Raw genomic sequence first — 14329 nt, 5'->3', positions numbered from 1 at the left:
TGTATACTGAGTCGTTTAGCTGTCCACACTACTTATCGTGGAAAACTGACTGACTCGGCGTAAAGACTTGCTTCATACGGATTGGTAGTGACAATGTGGGCATCCAATCCGAGAATTGGTCTGATTGTAGGCCTGACGCTTTGGAGCTGAAGGCCTTCCAGTTGATTCTTCATATGGCGATGTTCAACCATTTAAAGGACCTACGAAGCACCGCTATTTACTCGTTCAAGAATCATACACTCGTCTCACCATGACCTCCCCTTCCGCAACCGTTCTCACGGTGCTTTCGTGTGTCTTTGGCTATGTAAGCTGACGACCCTTCGCCCAGCCAGTAGAGTCTGACAGAAGACCTGTAGATATTGTACAGAGTTGTACACAATGTGTTCTTTCACCCACTTTCCCACATTCCAGGCCCCTGGACTGCAGCACTGGGTGATTTCTGGATGGCTTCTCACTGGTAAGTAGTTCTAAGCACGCCAAGCAAATGACTGAAGCTTATATTTCTAGGCTGAGCGGCACTTGGCATCGAGACATAGAAGCACTTCACCAAAAATACGGTATGTCAAATCATCCGTAGGCTTCCAGTGTGGATCTGAGATTTTTTTTTTCTCTTGGAACAGGGCCTGTGGTGCGTGTTGCGCCAAATGAACTCTCTTTCTCCGGAGTCCAGTCCATCAAAGACATCTACGCCACCCGCCAATACACCGCGCCCAATTTTTTCAAGAAGTGTAGCACGTTCTATCTTCAGTCGGACGTGAAATACCCGTCCATTGTAAGGAAATCTTGCTATTTTGAGAGCGCCAAGAGAGACTAACTGGTTAAGGGAACGGAAGTTGATCCGGTGAAGCATTCGGAGCTCCGCAAGATGATCTCACCCGGCTTCAGCCCACCGACTCTAAGATCTCAAGGATATATCATCATGGGATACGTTAACACCCTGGTGAAGCAGATTCAGGAGCGCAGTGGTCAGCCTTTGGATATGAACAGGTGGTTTCTGTGGTTCACGTTTGATGTTATCACCGATTTGGTATTCGGAGAGTCACTGAAAAACGTGGAGCGAGGTGAGCATCATTCATCTATGCTCGAATGAAGAAATTCTGATTTAAATGGACAGGTGAACCCGACCAGTGGCTTACGATGCTCCAAGGAAGTGGGCCCACCTTGGCTGTTGCTTACATCTTACGGCGGCAGCCCAAAGCAGTCATCTCTGTGCTCAGGCGGCTATTGGCTAACAAGAAGAGCGCTGAGATGCGAGCCTACCACGTCAGAATGAGCCAAGAAATGGCGAAGCGACGAATTGCCAAAGGCGCAACAGACCGGGAGGACATTTTCAACCATCTCGTCGGCGCAGGCTCACAACAGCTGGACCCAGAGGTCCTTGCATTGCAGGGTCCGACACTTATCGGTGCTGGATCCGAAACAACTTCTTTGACCCTCATGGCAACCACTTACCATCTTCTTCGGAATCCCGCCAAGCTATCCGTGCTTCAAGATGAAGTCCGCAGCGCGTTCAACGATCGCAGCGAAATTGACAGTGAAAGCACCAAGACTCTCCGCTATCTCAACGCAGTCATTGAGGAAGCCCTCCGTCTTACGTCTCCAGCATCCTTTGGACTACCGCGCATATCCCCGGGCGCCATGGTCGATGGTGTATGGGTTCCAAAAGGGGTAAGTAGTGGAATTGCGTTGCAACGAGTTGTCCGGCTAATTGATGTTCATGTACCAGACAAGGGTGTTCGTAGCAGAAAACGTCACTGCCCGTGATCCACGGTATTTCTTGGAGCCTGAAAAGTTTCACCCAGAGAGATGGCTACCTAAAGACCATCCATTGTATGACAGCAGGTTTGAGAACGATGTTAAGGATGCGTCGAAGCCTTTCTTAATGGGGCCACGAGCGTGCTTGGGGATGCATCTGGCATATTTGGAAATGCGGTATGTCCTCCTTTACAGTTCGTTTTTGGATGAATGCTTATCCTTGTGTACAGGTTGGTCATTTCCAATTTGGTGTGGCAATTTGACTGGACGCTGGGTGATGAAGGCGTGGACTTTGATAAAGATACGAAGCTACTCGGACTGTGGCGTCCAGCACCATTGCCCGTCACATACAAGCCCGTCCACTAACAACGAGCACCCCAATGGTAGCAGTAGATATAAATCATACGCTTTGTCTTCAGCATAATCCTGTGAAGGTCAATTTTGCTCCATGACGGCGGAAACGGTGCCCGTGTTTCTTCATTCATTGTTGTTCAAGAGCTCGAATTTAGATATTCCAATAAGAACTTGATTGCCACTATATTCCTCTATCGACTCTATAGGCTCATTGAAATTGGAAATTTTGGGGATGAATGCTCTGATGGGCAGCAAAAGACCGATTAGAGGTGGAGAGTGATGACGCCAAATTTCAGAATTACACTTTTCACCATATTTTGCCACTCCGGTCGATCGTAACATGTTGCAACGTAGGATATGCATGCTGCAGGGGAGAAGGTTTGCAATTCTCGCTCAGACCAACAACCTCGAAAGTCGCCGCGCAGATCACAAAAAGTCGCCGGAGAGACACGACAAAGCCGGCGGTGAGGCACATATCGTCTTGGTGTATCACTGAGTCAACATGCTGGCATTAAGACTCGCATATGTGCCAGCACGACATATTTACGTAGCCAGCCTAGGAATTCATATTACGATTCATTACCTACACCAACCTCTTGACGCAGTGCTGATATGTTTAAACTGTTTATGAACAGCATACAATCTGCCTGTTTGAAAAAGCGCTTTTTCAACTTTGCGTTGCCCTGCATTGAAACGGTGGCGGTTGACTCTCCTGCATGGAGCAAGCGACAGTGCAAGACTGTGCTCGTGTTTCAGTGCACATGGTCCAAGCATGGATGATGTGTCAGAGCAGTGGGCTGCCGCTGGGGCTTTTTTTGCTTTCAATGGTGCCTCACCATTGTTGTTGAGCTTGTTGGAGCACAAGCATATGTCTCTCTTGGACCATTGTGTGACGATGTATGGGGGCACTCGGAGTTAATGTTCGGTATTACCAAGTGTCCATCCAGAATGAGGCTTCCCCAGTCAATCTCATCTAGATCCAGTATAGCACAAAGCGGAGTTTTCAATATGTCCGGTATAGCTCCACTTCAGTAGAAGGCCGTGCCCCTTGGTCCCTCTCCTAAGTTTTGCCTTTTGACACGAAACTTGAACTACTTCTTTCCCATTGCGTGGCATTGCAACAAGCTCTATTGTCGGAATTTCTCCGCCAAACCATTGATACACCACATATCCGAACCACCAGGGGTCGGCGTGGACGCCACAAAGGTAGTCATCATGACTTCCGAAAACGAAAAACCGGATGGCCACTCTTCTACCAGCAATCTCGAGAAATCAGACGCGGAAGAGCAAAACGATCTCCCCAAGGATATTGAGAGAGGCGTCGATCGAGATAATCAAAACGAGAGTGGAAGCGAAGAGACCCGAGATCCGAATCTGGTGGAGTGGGACCCGAACGACCCGGAGAATCCCTTGAACTGGCCTTCGTTCAAGAGGACTGGCCATGTAGTTCTTGCAAGCGTTGCTGCGCTCTTTGCGTAAGTGTAGTAGCGTCCCTACACAGAGCTCACACTAACAACTTGACTGCCTACAGGAATATCACGTCTACTGCATTCGCACCTGCGGCTGCACAGGTTGTTGAAGAGTTCAACATTACGGACTCAACCGTCACCGCCTTGACGGTGAGCATATATCTCCTCGGATTCGCAGTTGGGCCACTGATCATTGCACCTCTCTCCGAACACTATGGCCGCCTTCCTATCTATATAATTAGCATGATTACGTCCGTCGGCTTTCTGGTCGGCTGCTCGCAAGCTACAAGTCTGGGGGTATTTCTCGCATGTCGATTCATCACTGGCGTTGCTGGATCAGGCCCAAACACAGTGGGTGGCGGCACCATTGCCGACGTCACGCCCCCAGAGACAAGAGGCCGCGCCATGGGCGGATTCGCCGTCGGGCCGCTTTTGGGCCCCGTGATTGGCCCCATGACGGCGGGGTTCATCGCTCAATACGTAGGCTGGCGTTGGGTGTTCAGGGTCCTCTACATTGCGGTAAACAACCCAGGCACCCTCTTCTCACAAGTTCACGGAAACTGAGCTTCCACAGACTGGCGTCGTCACAGTATTGATCATCTCTATGATGCGGGAGACCTTCGGACCGCTGCTACTCGCACGCAAGGCAGCACGGCTTCGGAAAGAGACAGGTAACCCGGCGTTGTACACGAAGTTCAGGCTAAGCAGCGGGAGCGCGGCTACGTCGCTACGGACGTCCCTCCAAAGGCCTGTCAAGCTGCTCATCTTTTCGCCGATTACGCTCCTTCTGTCCCTCTACAGTGCTTTTGTCTTCGGCTTGCTGAACCTCCTTTTTACAACATTCTCCAGCGTCTTCAAAGGACAGTACCGTTTCGGACCTGGAGTTTCAGGGCTATCGTATCTGGGCTTAGGCCTGGGTATGGCGGCTGGAGTCGTTATTTTTAGCATCGTGTCAGATAGAGTGGCAAAGAAAGCGGCGGCGAAAGGTAAGGCGTGGAAGCCGGAGTCGAGGCTGCTGCTTATGGTGTGGTTTGCGCCGGTCATCACGGTAGGGTTTTTCTGGTACGGATGGAGCGCGTACTACAAGGTGCACTGGATTGTTCCCATTATCGGTACATCCTTCATTGGAATAGGTGCTCTTATGATCATAGTAGGCCATCATTCTCCCCTTTCTCGAACGCCACCAAGCTGACTACGGATAGATGCCGGTCCAGATCTACCTTGTCGATGCGTTTGGCGCGTCTATTGCGGCGTCTGCGCTGGGCGCTAGCGCTATTCTCCGCTCTTTAACTGGGTGCTTTATACCATTGGCTGGGCCCTCACTCTACGCCGCTCTAGGGCTTGGTTGGGGTAACACGCTACTAGGATTCCTCTCTTTGGTACTTTCCGCTTTTCCTATATTGTTCTACCGCTATGGTGAATTGATAAGGACTAAGTGGCCGGTCGATTTCTGAGGATGGTGGAGGATTCCTTCGTCCGGATTCTTTTTGACGGTGATAGTCTAGATGATCCATCAATCCCCAGTTATTCCCGATGCGCGCGGCAAAGGACGACTATTATTGCCTCGTGACGGATGCCTACCGCCGAAGGATCAGGAAAGACTTAGCTCGCCGCACATACCCCTTGGCACTTTCCACAAGCGGTTAGCGGCAACCAGGGGCGCTTCCGTTCAGCGTAACACGCGTAAGCAAAAGCGGAAGCCTATATCTACTCCAGACAGTGTAAATACATGCGGATTCCCTACCCAGCGATCGCCCTCTTCCGCTTTTTCATCACACCTCGCAGACCTCGTCCGTCCAAAGGTCGGCTGTCGGCTGGACTAAATTTAGACTCATGTACCAACGCAGCGGACGCGCCCCCAATAACGGCCGTGCCACCTCGGCAAAGTACGCCGCAACCAAGCAATGAAGCCGTTTCGAGCGAAGCTCCGACGCTGTAGACGCCACTGCTGCTTGAAACATGTGCCAAGCTCTTTTTGCCGCTTGCCATTCGCTGCTGTGCCTTACTTGCTGGGCCACATCAGTCCACATCGGGTAATCGACGCCTCAAAGACTGAATCCTTCAAGACTGGAGCCTGGAGAGTTGATTCTGAAGGATGTGCTTAAATACCACTGCCATGTATGCCTGAAGATTTCCACTGGCAATTGACTGAGCTTTTAGCGCTGGGTAGCTGCCCTTTTTTCCCCCATCTCAATATCAAATCCCACCAACAAGAAACAAAACACCAAAAGAGCCGTTCATCACCATGCTCCCCCTCCTGCTCACCGCCCTCGCCCTCAGCGGCACCTCATCCGCCGCCTCCTCCACCTCCTTCTCGGGCTCCTCCACCTCCACCGGCCCCACCACGACCTCAACCGAGATCTCCTTCGCCTTCGTGTACGACAGCCCGGACATCTACGTGCCGACATCCGGCGTCAGCGGCAAAGTCTGGAACGTGACATCGTCGACGACGACGATGGTCTTCCACTGCCCGTCGGGCTCGGCCAAGAGCTCCAGCAACGACACGGCAGGCGTGCTGTGCGCGGCGGGCGACGACGGCGGGCCCGTCGCGGTCGAGTTCGGCGATGACTACTGGTCCATGGGCTTCGTGCAGCCGCTGGGCACCGACGCCTTCGCGCCGCAGACCACCCTCGCCGAGCCCGTCACCGCCGGCTACGAGATGCACTGCGATATCACCGGCTCCAAGACCAGCGCGAGCCCCGTGTGCACGGTCAATGTTACGAGTGTGCCGGCGGCCGTCAAGACGGCTGATCTGATGGCTCTGGACCGCTGCTGGGAGGAGGATGTGGCCGGCCCGCGTAGCGAGGTTGATGAGGGGACTTATGTAAGTTCTCCATCTTTCTTTTTTTTTTTTTGTCTCTTCCATGTCGGAGTGGAGGTTACACTTTTTGAGAGGGGGGAATCTTGTACTAACTTTGAGCAGAACACTGCCTCGATTACCTCGTGCATGTCATCCGTCTCGGCGGACCCGACTACCGCTTATACCGTTACACGTAACCCCACCAACGTCAAGTACTGGACTGTGACCGTCACCGAGGTTGCAGCGGGCGTGACGCTTGAGCCGAGCAATGCTGCTTCTGGTTCGTTGAGCGTGCGTCTGTCGGCTGCTGCGGTCGTTGGATTTGCCATCATTCTTGCCGTCGCTCTGTGAGAAGCGGCTCTGAAAAGATAATTGAATGAATAACGATAGCGTCTTCAGATTGATTTTGATTTCAGCGGTAGAGGAAAGAGGAAAAGAATCAGTATTAGTACCGCCGCATTGATCTTGTGGTAAAAACTATCCAACCAATAAATTCCTTCACCAAGTCATCATCATCATCGGATTGTGTTGTCTTTTTCGTTCAAGTGCCCGAAACCAGAGTTGGTCAATGACTCAATATTGTCGTGGAATCTCCTGCCGATATGAGAGCTCCTTCAGAATTTGCAAGCGGTCAATCAAACGGTTCGGTCAGCTGTGGTGCCTTGGAGCTTATCAGCAAGGCTGAATGCGGGGTCGTTATCATACATATAGGTAGTACCGTACCCGACTGGCGTACCAGTGTGCACCTTTTGCTATGCCGCCGAAGGGTCAAGCTTTACACTGTTTCCATGTTGGAAACGACAGCTTCGCTATCTATCCCTTACGTCTTCCTTATCAAGTTTGCAAGAAGTATTTGCGTTGGCCAGGCTGCCGTGGTGCTAGCATCTGCCAAGCCATGCATGCTCACGTATGTGGCTTGGTAGCAGCCAACGCACAAGGGCAGTACTGCACATGTGCGCAATTTCAGGCCTGGGCGTCAGCTCAGCCTTGAATGAGGCTCAGCCGCTCCCTCCTCCGCATAAATCGTGGGCTGACCTGGCACCCGCGAAACAAAATGGCTGGAACGTGACTGCCCACCATCCCATTCTCACAAGGGTACGAACAGTGGGTCTCCAGCCGATAGTGTTCGTTACAAAGTTGGAAGGTCAGTACATTTGAGGCCAAACCCCCTGTTCAAAGCGGGCTGGGATTGAGTTGCCTGTCGGAGTTTGAGCCGCCGTCGAGCTAACACACGCAAGTTGCATGGTGCTTTGTTTTATTCATTGAGCCTTGCCATTGAATAGGTTATGGCGCACAACATCGGTGAATGTGATCGTTCACAAGGAATAATTGTCTATATTGACAAGATGCTGGCAGTTACCCCAGCCTTGTGGAGTCAGAGCACCCCAAGGGTGGAAGGGTTGCCTTGCAATTCCTTCATCTTCAGATCAGCACATGATTGGGTGCCATCTTTGGGGAACAGTCGTTCTCGTAATGCCTTTGGGAAGGCATCTGGGGTTTTCGACTTCTCTTTTCCTACGGCGCTAGACAAAGTTGGGCCATCGCCTGGAGAAATGTCCGATATCACAGAATCATCTACCAAATCCTCGTCTTCGACGTCAGCATTTCAGTCTTCGACATTCATTCAATCGGTTTACTCCGGATATGAGTCATCTCCGCCTCCTATCAACTGGTTCAGATCCTCGAAAACTAGTGGTCGAGGACGCAAACGGTTCAAGTGCCGTCATGACTGGTGTGGTTTTCCACCATTCGGCAAGATTTCCGAGAGAAATACTCACGAAACGTCATGTGGTGGATATGTTTGCAAAGGCCGAAAAAGCCGTACGAGACGCAAATGTGACGAAAACACGAAGCAGGGGGAAAACTTGGAAAAATTTGATTCCGAGTTAAGTTTCTCCAGCAGAATGTCTAGCACAAGCCCAGCAAAGGATCAGCAGTCTTATTGCGGAAACGGAAATGCAGGCACAGATACGACCGAATGCCAACAGCACAGCACATCAGCATCTGAACTGTGTAATACAACGCTCTTCACCGCACATGCCAAGTTCCCCAAGAGTGAGCTTACACAGCCGATTCCCCTAGAAATACAGCTTGACAGCCCTATTAAAGGTTATTCTTCACCTTCCCTCAAATTCCAATCTTCTGGTGCTCAAGAAGACGGACCTGCTTCAGATGCCTTTGGAATCGACGTCTGCAAATCCAAGAACACGCCACTGGAAGCAACTCATCCTGGTTCGAGCACTTCATCAAATTCCTTCAATCGAAAGGGCACACATATATCCGATGAAAGGAAGAAGGAAATTGTTGAAGAGATCATGGAAACTTTCCATGAGCTATATGAACATGCTCCGGGCTCATGGATCAGCACTTTGCCTGAAGAAGAGGAAGGTATATCAGATACCGAATACGACACTGAGTCAGACACACTGTCGTGGGATCAAAGAACTGCGGAAGTGGCGGCAACTTCGGAGGCTGGAAGATGCTCAATTATGAAGGCCAATGTGGGAAAACAAAACACCCTGCAAGATCAGGATGGATCAGTGACGACAAGTACTGCATGTCATTCTCAAACATCAGCAAGTCAGGCGTCAGAAAGATATTCCACAGCGGTAAATCAGGGGAAGCGGAAGGCTGACGAAACACGCTCACCACACGATGACGAGGAGGATGAAAATGGCAATCGAAAGAAGCGACAACAAACACCCGGTTTGGGGGAACCATCTCGCAATAGCGGTGACCGAAAATTTGCATGCCCATACACAAAGCGCTTCCCAAACAGAACGGCGAAGGCTCCCTCGTGTGTTTTCCCAGGATATCCCAATATCTCACGGTTGAAGTGAGCCTTATCCTTTCTGTTGATAACTAGAGATCACCACTAATTACTATTACTCCAGAGGCCATCTTTATCGAACTCACATGAGACCCCTCTCATGTCTTCGATGTTATGAGACTTTCCAGGACGAAGCATCTTTAGGTGCTCATTACAATGCTCCCGAACGATGCACTCAAGTTCTCAACATGCCCGAAATTGAAGGCATCACGCCTGAACAAGAGAGGCAACTCAAAAGCAAAAAGCGCACGAAAGGGAGTGACAGCGAGGAAAAGCGCTGGGAACGTGTCTATCTCATCCTCTTTCCAGGAGAGACGGAAATACCATCGCCTTGTAAGTGAATCCTTTGTCCAACTTACGAGACAAGAGTCTGACTCTATGACAGATTGCAATTTTGATCCGCAAACCCAGTGTTTCCAAATGTCTCCCAGCTCAGCCGATCTGATAGCGTTTGAACAATTCAGTCGCGAAAACTTGCGTGCAATCGTTGAACGACGGCTCGAAATACAAACAGAGAGAGAAGATATCATTCTCGAGGGCAGGTTGAGAAGTATGGTGCTTGATATTGTGCACATGGTCCAGGAAGATATGCTCCACAGCTGGCGAGAACACTTGAGCAGATCTGTTCGTGGCTCAGAAAACGTCGATGCCTCTGAAGATCGTGCGAACAACAGCATGCCAGCCGCTATGAGCAACCAAAATACCGCAGAAGACAATATCTTGGACCACCCGCTACTCACGCCGCCAGCAGATCATGCTGATGCTCTTGGGTCGTTCGCAGAGATTTTGGCGGAAAGTTGTAAGCCCGGGCCGGCAGATTCTGGCATATTCTCCTTCGACTCATCCAGGGGCGCTTTAGAGTGTCCCGAGAATGCCCGCCCACTCTCCTTGAATTCCCCAGGATGCGCTCCTCTCTCGCCGCAACTCTCTCCGACCGTTGCTGATGATTCTCAACCAGCTGAAGGTTCGTTTGAGGTTCCTGTAGAGTTGATGTCTCCAGCTGGTGAGCTAGACGAGACTCTACACGGAAATGGTTATCCTGCTACTACGGAAGGCTCAACCAGCATCAGCAATTGTCTCTCCTTTGACCTCGATTCTCGTATTCAAATGGACCCTGAAGATATTTTTTGGGCTTTTAACGATCAGCAAATATAGCAAATGAGAAGAAGATGCTCATTCAAGGCGTGAACGTACACAGCCCTACAACAAAGCATTGAGATTTTAGGCACAAGGAAGTGGTAGCCCTACTATAGAAGTCTCGAAAAGCCACTTCTGTCATAGTAGTTTGCAATGCTTTGGCGCCTACCCCGGCTTACCTGTCAATCTTCCATTTCACTTACTCCTATTGTTTGTCGTTTTTTCTTTTTTTCATCATATAGTGCTTTCATACACATTTTTGCGCCCCCATTGACAGTGTTAGATCTCTTACGTGTATTTTTAGTACTTATGAATGTCGCTGCTATACAGGTAAATGTTTGCAGTTGTTGACTTTTCTTCACACGCTGTTTACCTTTCTTCACCCCCACTCTTCCGCGTTGTATTTCTGATGGACGCCAAATTCCATCCCGTCGCAGATCCAGCAATCAAAAGTTTTTCCGAAGCTGTATATCTCGTGATACCGAAGCGGAAAAGAGGAAAAGAAATGTGGTGTGAAGCTGCAGTAAGCAGAACCTGCGCATCAGGAATGCATGTAGGCATGACGTCATCATCTGAATCCTCTGTTCCGGATGCCGTTCCTGTGCAAGCTGTGGCTGCTGCTTTGATCAAGCCCATTTGTGGGATGTTCTCTTGTGGCTGGTTTTTCCGTGCTGGAGTTCTGGTTGTGCGGCTCTGTTGTTGTGAGAGCTCTGACCCTTGTACCCTGGGGATCGTGACGCTGGGCTGGTTACTGGACGTTCGCTTATCAATTACGAGCTCGCTTGTACGATTCTATCATTGATATGGGAGCCTAGAATCCTACCTTTTAGAATACGAAGAAACGGTTCGCTGGATTTTTTTTTTTGGCCCCAGATCGCTTAGCCTTTCCACCCTTGCTTCTTCGGACGAGTTGTCAGTCGTTCTGCTTTCCTCCGGTCGGGATTGTTTCTGTTTTGGTCTTGCCCGCGTGCTTTTCTTGAGTCTCCGCTGACTACTTGCATTTCGCTGCCTTGCGCTCTACTGGGGCAAGTCCCAGAGCAATTATCACACTACCGAACCAACTTCTTGCACCAGACATCAGAATGTGGGCTCTTTCTTGCACGTGGAACCAGTCGAGTGTATCATTTAGATATTTAACTAGGTCTCTGTTGTTGTGGGAAATACTCCTTGTGTATATCCAAGTTCTTCGGCAGATTTTGCGCCGCAATCGAGCCAGAAGCGGAGAATTTTTTATATTGTGGCTGCTGATGCCCAGATATTGCCTAGAAACAGATACGATCAGCACGTATTTGAGAGCGCTTCTGCACAATACCTGTGTTCTCGTCGCACCCGGTCTACTTGTCCCACTGATTTTTCTTGTGCGTCTTGTTGTAACCAACATAATACACGCAACCAGAAATTCGTCGCTCAGCATGCATTTCGTTGCGGTAGCGCTAGCGGTTTCTTTAGTGTTCACATCTGGGAATGCATTTCCTCAGCAATGTATGCTTACATATTCCTGATGGAATTTACGAGTCAGAAGACTAATGTCTCAGATAGCCGTACCGCTTAATGGTACGTCGTCAATAGTCGCACAATCAAGCTCCACGACGCTTGATAGTACGTCGTCAACAACCCCACAACCAAGCTCTACAACGGTTGATAGCACGTCGTCAACGATTCCACAGCCAAGTTCCACAACGCTTGAAAGCACATCGTCAACTGTTCCACCATCAGCCACTACGCCGCTTGACAGCACGCCCTCGACCGTCGCACAAGTGACGACTGCGCCGATCAATAGCACATCGTCAACATTTCCACTGACAACCACTGCGTCAACCTGCTGGACCGGCTGTCGGCTCAATGGCCCGGATTATCAGCAATGGGTGTGGAGGCCGATGAAGTTTACGGAGACCATCACATATGCTCCTATCATCACAGTCATCAACACACGCAGGAATACAACCAGAACCGTTACAAATACGATTGGGCTACCTGGAAATTACACACCGCAGCTCGTAAACGAAGCAGGGACTGCAATATGTCCTGTCACATTATATGACAACACGACGACGACACTGTACGTTTTCCCAAGAAAGAGGCATCATGTATGCGCTAACAACATGAAGCACGTATCCGCAAGAGCTCGGAGACTACGGAACTGATTACTGGTTGACCCTTAGCGAATGTCCGCAGAACAGACGTGATGTGACTCTCAAGTCGCACCCCGATTTCAACGAATGGTACTTTGACGGTACCAGGACACGTCTGCGGCAACCTGGCGGTTTCAGCACTCAGAGTGGCGTCTACGATGACGTTCGGGGAATCAACTGGGGGTGCCTCACAGAACGTGACCCAGTAGGCGAATTTTCAGCGTTTCTAATGACGGCGTTCCCAGACGAAGAGGCATTTCCCCGTTGCATGCATTCAGTGTCGGTTCCGGTCAACTACTTGACGTCAGCAGCTCTTTTGACTGTTCGCTCGGTATCATACGAAGATGATGAAGACATTACTAGCGATCCCCCGAGCGCGCAACCGACACGCTCCACTGCTGGTGATGTTCCCATCTCCACGGGCCGTACCAGCGTCCCAACAACTACCGCGCAGCCTGGAAACCCTCCGGAATCCCCCGCGCCATCCACCGAAGCTCCAACGGTATTGCCACCCGCTCCGGAAACAACGGTGCAGGCCCCAGAGCCAGATGAGACTTCACAGCCAGAACAACCTCCAGCAGCTCCCGAGCCGTCAACGGTGGTCGGAACGGTCTTGCCGCCTGCTTCAGATACATCTATTCAGGTACCAGGGGGTGCAGATGAAACTTCACAGCCAGTGCAGGTTGTTCCCATAGGCTCGACCAGCGTCACCGTCGTCCCTACCTCTATCCCGACCGTGATCGCAGGCAGTAGTACAAGCGTTCCCGCCGTAGTCGTGGGCTCGACGACTCTCACAGCCGGCGAAACAGCCGTGGTTGACAACACCCCGATCGTCGTGCCCACAGCCAACAGTCCCGTTACCCAGGGCCCCGACAACGACCAAACTCCGCCCGAGCCCCAATCGCAGCCTCCAGCCATCGTAATCGGCGGCAGCGACACCATCGTTCTCCCCACCGCCTCTCCAGCTCCAGAAACAGCACCAGAACCCCCAACACTCACCCTCGCCGACGGTCGGACCGTCACCCCCTCTGGTTCCGTCTACATCGTCTCCGGCCAAACCCTCGCTCCCGACTCCCCAGCCCTCACCCTCAGCGGTTCCGATGGCTCCACCGGCACCATCATCGCCCTCACCACCAACGCCGCCGGCTCCTCCATCGTCCTCATCGGCGACAGCAGCACCGTTCCTTACACCGCACCAGCCGCCACAACTCAAAAACCCGCCCTCCTCCAAGCACCCGCAACGCCCCCAACCCTCACCCTCGCCAACGGCCAAACGATCACACCCTCCGGCACCGCCTACGTCGTCTCCGGCACGACTCTCACCCCCGGCGCGCCGCCCCTGACGCTCAACGACGACGATTCTTCTTCTGCTCCCCCGACCGTCATCGCGCTGACAACCGACGCCACGGGCTCACCTGTCGCCGTTGTCGCTGTCGGTGGTAGTAGCAGCACCGTGGCTTATGCCGCTGCCACCCCCGCACCTGGAAGTGGTAGCAATGCTTCGCCGCTCGTCATCTTCGGCACGACGGTGACGCCGAGCGGGAGCGGTACGTACATGGTCGCGGGGCAGACGCTGACGGTGGGCGGGACGGTGACGGTTGGCGGGGAGGCGGGTGGTGAGGCGAAGACGACGCTGGTGATGACGACGGATGGGGAGGGGAGGACGGTGGTGGTGGCGCAGGGAGGAGGGGGTGGAGTGAGTGCTGCTGCGAGCACGGTTGCGACGGCGGGGGAGGAGGGGCTGGGCGGGTTTATTAATTCTGGGTTGGGTGGGAGTGCGAGGGCGTCGTCGACGGCGTCAACGGCGGGGTCGACTGCGTCGGCATCGGCGTCGGTGGATGGGGCGGCGGCG

General features: G+C 51.9%; 3 protein-coding genes across 3 annotated transcripts; all 3 read left to right on the top strand.

The window, feature by feature from the left end:
* Positions 1-250: 250 nt before the first annotated feature.
* On the top strand, positions 251-2121 carry LTHEOB_5514 (Cytochrome P450; the record flags this gene model as incomplete). Its single annotated transcript, XM_035514668.1, has 9 exons — positions 251-304; positions 357-457; positions 508-557; positions 621-772; positions 824-1061; positions 1115-1668; positions 1727-1770; positions 1843-1932; positions 1986-2121. 9 exons carry the CDS (start codon positions 251-253, stop codon positions 2119-2121), a joined length of 1419 nt encoding a protein of 472 aa, XP_035373804.1.
* A 1203-nt stretch (positions 2122-3324) lies between these two features.
* Positions 3325-4489, top strand: LTHEOB_5513 (MFS transporter; the record flags this gene model as incomplete). The annotated part of the gene is made up of 4 exons (XM_035514667.1): positions 3325-3584; positions 3641-4097; positions 4153-4249; positions 4428-4489. 4 exons carry the CDS (start codon positions 3325-3327, stop codon positions 4487-4489), a joined length of 876 nt encoding a protein of 291 aa, XP_035373803.1.
* Positions 4490-5823: 1334 nt separating this feature from the next.
* On the top strand, positions 5824-6729 carry LTHEOB_5512 (uncharacterized protein; the record flags this gene model as incomplete). The annotated part of the gene is made up of 2 exons (XM_035514666.1): positions 5824-6402; positions 6502-6729. 2 exons carry the CDS (start codon positions 5824-5826, stop codon positions 6727-6729), a joined length of 807 nt encoding a protein of 268 aa, XP_035373802.1.
* Positions 6730-14329: the final 7600 nt, after the last annotated feature.

The sequence above is a fragment of the Lasiodiplodia theobromae genome, assembly GCF_012971845.1.
Source record: "Lasiodiplodia theobromae strain AM2As chromosome Unknown scaffold_15, whole genome shotgun sequence".
Lineage (NCBI taxonomy): Eukaryota > Fungi > Ascomycota > Dothideomycetes > Botryosphaeriales > Botryosphaeriaceae > Lasiodiplodia > Lasiodiplodia theobromae.
The sequence above is the reverse complement of the archived record's forward strand: the minus strand, read 5'-3'. Positions and strand labels throughout refer to the sequence as shown.